Source organism: Brachypodium distachyon, chromosome 2 (genome assembly GCF_000005505.3).
Source record: "Brachypodium distachyon strain Bd21 chromosome 2, Brachypodium_distachyon_v3.0, whole genome shotgun sequence".
NCBI lineage: Eukaryota > Viridiplantae > Streptophyta > Magnoliopsida > Poales > Poaceae > Brachypodium > Brachypodium distachyon.
In genome coordinates, this window is record NC_016132.3 from 41,666,072 (window position 1) to 41,672,841 (window position 6,770).

Here is a 6,770-nt window from a genome sequence, read left to right on the forward strand (position 1 = left end):
AGGAAAAAAAATCTGAACACCTATTTGTCTTCCCTTGCCCTCCCTGCGCCGCGTGAGTGCGTGACGTGGTCCGTTTTCTCTCGCCGCTTCCTCCTGCTCGCCGCGGCGCACCTCGCCGCCGCCGAATCCTCCTCCTCCGCGTTCCTGCCGTAGTTCCGGGTCCTCCGTTCCCACCGGTCCGTAAATTTGCACCCCCAGCCCCCCCAAGGCCCAAACTCCAATCCAAATCCAATCCTTCCGTGAGCCTGCCTGCTTGGGACTCGGGATCTCGTCGGGAGAGGAGGCGGAGGCTTGACGATTTGGGACCATGGCGTGGCGGCGCGTCCTATCCCAGGTTCGTTTCCTTTCGCGGGCAGCGTGGTCAGATTGGAGGGATGTAGGCGCGGTTCCTATTAATCTTGGGAGCCTCACCTGCGGGTGCCCGTATTGGAATACTGCATGTATTAGGCGATACGACTGCTGGTTTTGACCTGATAACTGTTGTCCCGTTTATCTTGGATGCTTGCGGATTTCAGGTTAAGTAATCTTCTGAAAGTACAAGAGGTTCCTTGTTTTAGTGCAATGGATTCTCTTCTATATGAAGTTATCAGATTGTTGTAATGACTTGGATGGGTATTTATAGTACTCCTGCTGATCCTAAATTGTTGTCGTTGTTTTCGTTCAAAGTTCAAATTTAGGATCGGGGAGTAGTATATATCGGTAAGCTTAAGTCTAGAAATCGGTTAGTGCAGTTAGGAGTTATGCTTGAAACAAGAAATTGTAGGAATGTGTTCCTGGTAGATGTGGCTATGTTTGAGCAAAGGAACTGTGGTCACATATGGGGAGTTGCTGGTGTTCCTTGCACTGCAGTAATTTTCTCAGCTATTCTGTCTTGTCCTGTTGTTTTCTTGTTGCTGTATATATTTTCTATGCATTTGCAAGAGTTAAGTGGTGTCCCTTTTTTGTCGCAGGCTGCAAGGAATCAGTCAGCATACGCAATCTATAATGAACTGGCAGCCCCCTCCCCTCTTAGGTCACTTAGAAGTAACATCAGTGCAGGTACGCGGTTTTGTACAACATATTGGATCAAACAGTAACTGTCTCTAGTTTCATAATTATCATTGTTTAATCTAAAATTTGCTGCATTTGCCACTTTCTTAAGTTACTATAAGTGTGAGTTTGTGTACCCCACATATTAAACATGTATCTTTTTCAGTCTGCCCTGACTTACCTTTAAGAAGTTGGATTAAAGCAGTCCACAAGGGCCCCTTATGATCTATAGTTTTCACTTAGCGCTGTTGTTGCCATTACTTCTGTAACTTGGTGCTTCTTTATTGAGTTGTTTGTGCTGGGGATGATCAATGTAGGTGGCACACTCAGGAACTTACATGAGAGGTATTATTCAAGCTATTTTGGTAGCCTTTCACGCAGCGCACGAGACCTGGGCTCGCCAAGTGAAGCTTCTCTGTTAAAAGAGATATACAGAAGTGACCCAGAGCGTGTCATACAGATATTTGAAGGCCAGCCTTCATTGCATTCTAATCCTTCAGCACTCTCTGAGTATGTAAAAGCTCTCGTAAAGGTCGATAGGCTGGATGAAAGCATCTTGCTAAAAACATTGCAAAGAGGTACCAATGTCCTCAAAACACTTTAAGCTTTATTGTGTTTAATGAGTTGGTTAGATTCTGCTGCTTTATGTTGAACATGCTGCTATCTCTGATTTTCTTATTTAATAAATAGTGAATAAGGTTCCATCAGCTTGCCGTGCACACATTTTTTTAATCTTCACTTCAACAAGCCTAGCACAGTTTATTTATTACTTATACATTGATGTTTCATTTCTGTCACCTCCCCAATTATTAGAAGGAACTTACTGGTTGCACTTCCGTAAAGAAAACCCTTTTACTCTGCATCTTGTTACAACATGATCCCAAATTCTCTGCCTGATAGATTTTCAATGACTCAAAATATATTTTTGAATTTCAATTGTAACTCTTAAGTGAGCACGACAAACTTCTAGATAACTCTCATTTGGGGTCTTTATCTCAAAAAATCTGAGTAGGTGGGACTCAGGATAGTCTCGCATGATCTCGAATACTTTGTGCTGTCTGATAAATATCTGATGAATCATATGCATCTTTAAAGATATATATACTCCAAAGCCGCTACAAACTTCTAGAGAACTCTTCTTTAGGGACTAGTTTGCCATCATATGTTTTAATGTTCAAGGCAATTCTACATACTAGATCAAACATGCAATTGCAAATAGATTCTTTATTTCATCTTGGGGATGTATCAGGTTAAAGTCTCCACTCAGTGAAAATTTAATAACTTTCAGTTCTAGCCAGTAAGTCTCAATAAACAGATCAGATGAAAGGTGTAACCTCTAATCACTTATATATACTTTATGAAAAAAAAACACGAGGCGGAAAATATGTTTAAGTGATTAGAGGTCATCTGATCTGTTTATTTAAGATTTAATAGCTAGGATGGAACGTTTTCACTGAATAGAGGTTTTCACCTGGTACGTTGCCTTTCATCTTTTGGAATAACATATATATGTTTTTTATCCCATTCAAATAGTCATAAACTCATGGTTTCTTTTTTCTATTTCTTTATTGGCTGTGGGTGACAGCTACTTCATCATTTGGTTATAATACTGCAGTTAAGTACTCCCTCTGTCCGTTATTAAGTGTTGCAACTTTGTCTAGATACGCATGTACCTACAACTAAAACATGCCTAGATACATGTGTATCTAGACAAAGTTGCGACACTTAATACCGGACGGAGGGAGTAGTTGATAACCCAGAATCATGTATTGCTAGCTTATAGCCATGTTCGTATCTAGTAGCGCAGGCTCGTACTGAGATATAGTTCTAATAGAAGTTCACACAAAAATTTTAATGTTCCATGGGAACCACATAGTTACTACTAAACAATTTACTAAAAAATCTGGAGGCTGAAAGAGTTAAAACCCAATACTAAAACTGATAGCCAGAATGAGAAAGCTAAAAGAAAAAACTCTTGCTCCTATTTTATTTTAGCTTCTACAGTTTAGGTTGATCTGTGTTGGTTAAACCCTATTTCAATTTTCTGTTTAAATGAATTTACAGTTGGTTCCATCTAAATATCTAATGGAGCCTGAGCATAATTCCTTAATGACTACTTTAAAAAAAAATTGGGCTTAAAATCCATGCATGTATTGCCTGTTATTCTGTTAGGTGTTGCTGCTTCAGAAAGGGCGGAAGGAAGCCTTAGTAGTGTGCCAGCATTAAAGAGTGCTGGTCAAGTGACAAAAGATGGGATTATTGGCACCGCGAATGCGCCTATTCACATGGTTACAGCAGAAACAGGTCAATTTAAGGAACAGCTTTGGCGTACCTTCCGAAGCATTGCACTAACTTTCCTTTTAATTTCGGGCATCGGGGCTCTCATTGAGGATAGAGGAATCAGCAAAGGTTTGTTTTTCTTGAACAACCTCAATGACTAATCTCCTAATATGGAATTCCCCGTAATAATAATTAATAAAATGTTTGCAGGCCTCGGTCTAAATGAAGAGGTTCAACCAAGCATGGAATCTAGTACGAAATTTAGTGATGTAAAAGGTGTTGATGAAGCCAAAGCTGAACTTGAGGAAATAGTTCACTACCTTCGAGATCCGAAGGTAAACTCTTTTTCAATGACCAGTAATGAAAATTGATAGTCTAGCTGATTGGATGGAGAGTTATCTCATGGCCATCACTGCTGCTTAATATACTCCCTCCGTCCCATATTAAGTGACAAAATATTACATGTATCTAGATGCTTTTTGGGTATAAATACATCCATATTTGGGCAAATTTGAGTCACTCAATATGGGACGGAGGTAGTATATTTTTCCATTTAGCACTGGTTATACCTGTTACTGTTTTTAGTAAGAAGCCGACAATTGAAAGGGTTCGATTCCTGTGATATAGATTAACTTTTTGCCATGCCCTAATGTTAACTGCTTTGCAGTTTACATGACATTTAACTGTTGAAGTGAATTATTGTGTTGAATATCTTTTTGTTCTGTAAGTCATTTAATCTATGAACATACTGCTTAATTCAACAACATCGTTTGATTTTGTCAGCAATGCTCATTTTGACTTGCTATGCTATATCTGTCCAGCTTGTTTCGTCCTCATATCAATTGCTTTCTGAGTGCTGAGTCATTTAGTTCATATTTTGCGATGCAGATATCAGTTGTTAGCCTCTCAGTTGTTAGCCTCTTTTTTTCGTATTTCATCGCTATATCAATTTCTTGGAATTATCCTCCTCTTTTGTTTTTTTTCATAATATCTGTTTTATTTGATATTCATAAGCTGCCTGTGTGTTCTCCAGCGTTTTACACGTCTTGGAGGAAAACTGCCAAAAGGTGTACTGCTTGTTGGCCCTCCTGGCACTGGGAAGACCATGTTAGCAAGGGCTATTGCTGGGGAAGCAAGTGTTCCTTTTTTCTCATGCAGTGGTAGTGAGTTTGAGGAGATGTTTGTAGGTGTTGGAGCTAGAAGAGTGAGGGATCTTTTTGCTGCAGCAAAAAAACGATCGCCTTGTATCATATTCATGGATGAAATTGATGCTATTGGTGGGAGTAGAAATCCAAAGGATCAACAGTATATGAAGATGACATTGAATCAGTTGCTTGTTGAGCTGGATGGCTTTAAACAGAATGAGGGGATAATTGTCATTGCTGCAACTAACTTCCCCGAGTCATTAGATAAAGCACTTGTCAGACCTGGGCGCTTTGACCGTCATATTGTTGTTCCTAATCCAGATGTTGAGGGTCGACGACAAATCTTGGAGTCTCACATGTCAAAGGTAATTTCGGCAACTTTTGTTGACATGCTATCTGTATTATAATGTGATCTCATATCCCTTTGCACATAACTGCAGGTCTTGAAGAGTGATGATGTGGATTTAATGATCATTGCCAGGGGGACGCCAGGATTTTCAGGTGCTGACCTTGCTAACTTGGTGAATGTGGCTGCTCTTAAGGCCGCCATGGATGGGGCCAAATCTGTTACAATGAATGATCTGGAGTATGCCAAGGACCGGATCATGATGGGTAGCGAGCGCAAGTCAGCAGTTATCTCTGATGAGTGCAGGAAACTGACAGCATACCACGAGGGAGGGCATGCGCTTGTTGCTATGCACACCGATGGTGCTCACCCTGTCCACAAAGCTACCATCGTGCCCAGGGGGATGTCCCTTGGGATGGTGGCTCAACTCCCTGAAAAAGACGAGACTAGTGTGTCACGGAAACAGATGCTTGCAAGATTGGATGTCTGTATGGGAGGACGGGTGGCAGAGGAGATTATATTTGGGGATAGTGAGGTGACATCTGGTGCTTCATCTGATTTCCAGCAAGCAACTTCGATGGCAAGAGCAATGGTTACTAAATATGGTATGAGCAAGCAGGTTGGTCTTGTTTCATACAACTATGAAGACGATGGAAAGACCATGAGCTCAGAAACAAGGCTTCTAATTGAGGAGGAGGTGAAGAGTTTCTTGGAGAAGGCATACAATAATGCAAAGACTATCCTCACAAAACACAACAAGGAGCTCCATGTTCTTGCCAATGCGCTTCTTGAGCACGAGACCCTCAGCGGTGCCCAAATAAAGAAAATATTGGCCCAGGTAAATAACAAACAGCCACAGGAGCATGCTATTGAAGCTCCACAGAAGACACAAACTTCACCCTCATCTCCAGCTGCAGCAGCTGCTGCTGCCGCTGCAGCGGCAGCACAACAAGCGGCAGCGAAAGCCCAGGGAGTCGCTGGTATCGGTTCTTAGCACATGGGACGCCCACTGGTTTGCATTGTGTATATTCACCAAATTAGCAGGTTGTTTCCATCAATTGACAGCTGATGAGGATCATGAAGAATATGCAATGCTGTTGCATCAATATGAACGTCGTATTGACCGTATGTAAGTTAGTATTGATGTTCCTCGGGGGACGAAAAGAAAACACATGGAAGAAAATCTGCACATTGTAGCAAGTGCATGTAGCAAGTGCATGTAGCAAATGCTTGAAAATGAGTTCTGTACTCACATGCCGAACGAGTTGTGTTGTTTACAACTTTACATGGTAATAATTTTGACTTTTAAAGTCTGCCTTGTATTTTGTATGAGTAACAATAAAGCGTGCTCTGCTCTGCATTCTGATACGCATTTGACTCTCTGATGCTCATCATGTTTGTATCTGCATGAATCATGCAAACCACCATAAATTTACCTCCAGGTGGTTCTTATGTTTTGTTGATCAACTGCATTGCTGAGATATGCCACATGGTCCTGCTGCTTTACAGGCCTCGCCGTCAATCAGATTAGATTATGAAAGCAAACATTACAGAAGATACTTACTCGTTTCAGAGCAGATGCACCGTATCCTGGAACGCTTTTGCATACAGGACTGCGGCAGGCCAAGCAGCACCACGATGCCGCCGCTGTATATGCAAAATTGTGAACCATATTACTAAGTTTGTCAAAATTTGAATGTATTTAGACATGACTTAGTGTATAGATGCATTCAAATTTAATCAAAGTTGAGACATTTTTTGTTGGACGGAAGAAGTATCTAACTCAATATATATACTTCCTCCGTCCAACAAAAGATGTCTCAAATTTATTAAAATTTAGATGTATCTAGACATAACTTAGTGTATGGATGCATTCAAATTTAGTCAAAGTTGAGACATACTTTGTTGGACGGAAGAAGGGAAAATCTAAGCTTTGCCTATCGCAAGATAATCTGGTAGCTTCGTTTTCT

At 40.9% G+C, this 6,770-nt stretch overlaps 1 protein-coding gene across 1 annotated transcript; it reads left to right on the top strand.

Moving 5' to 3' along the window:
- On the top strand, nucleotides 1-6,168 carry LOC100842853 (ATP-dependent zinc metalloprotease FTSH 5, mitochondrial). The gene is made up of 7 exons (XM_003569192.4): nucleotides 1-334; nucleotides 951-1,038; nucleotides 1,347-1,607; nucleotides 3,202-3,438; nucleotides 3,520-3,644; nucleotides 4,343-4,819; nucleotides 4,895-6,168. Exons 1-7 carry the CDS (start codon nucleotides 308-310, stop codon nucleotides 5,792-5,794), a joined length of 2,115 nt encoding a protein of 704 aa, XP_003569240.1. The 5' UTR covers nucleotides 1-307; the 3' UTR covers nucleotides 5,795-6,168.
- The last annotated feature ends 602 nt before the right edge of the window (nucleotides 6,169-6,770 follow it).

Coding starts and splice junctions, on each gene's coding strand:
- LOC100842853 (XM_003569192.4), top strand. CDS start 308: ATGGCGTGGCGGCGCGTCCTATCCCAG. Junction 335..950: donor GGCGGCGCGTCCTATCCCAG/GTTCGTTTCCTT, acceptor TTTTTGTCGCAG/GCTGCAAGGAATCAGTCAGC. Junction 4,820..4,894: donor TGGAGTCTCACATGTCAAAG/GTAATTTCGGCA, acceptor ACATAACTGCAG/GTCTTGAAGAGTGATGATGT.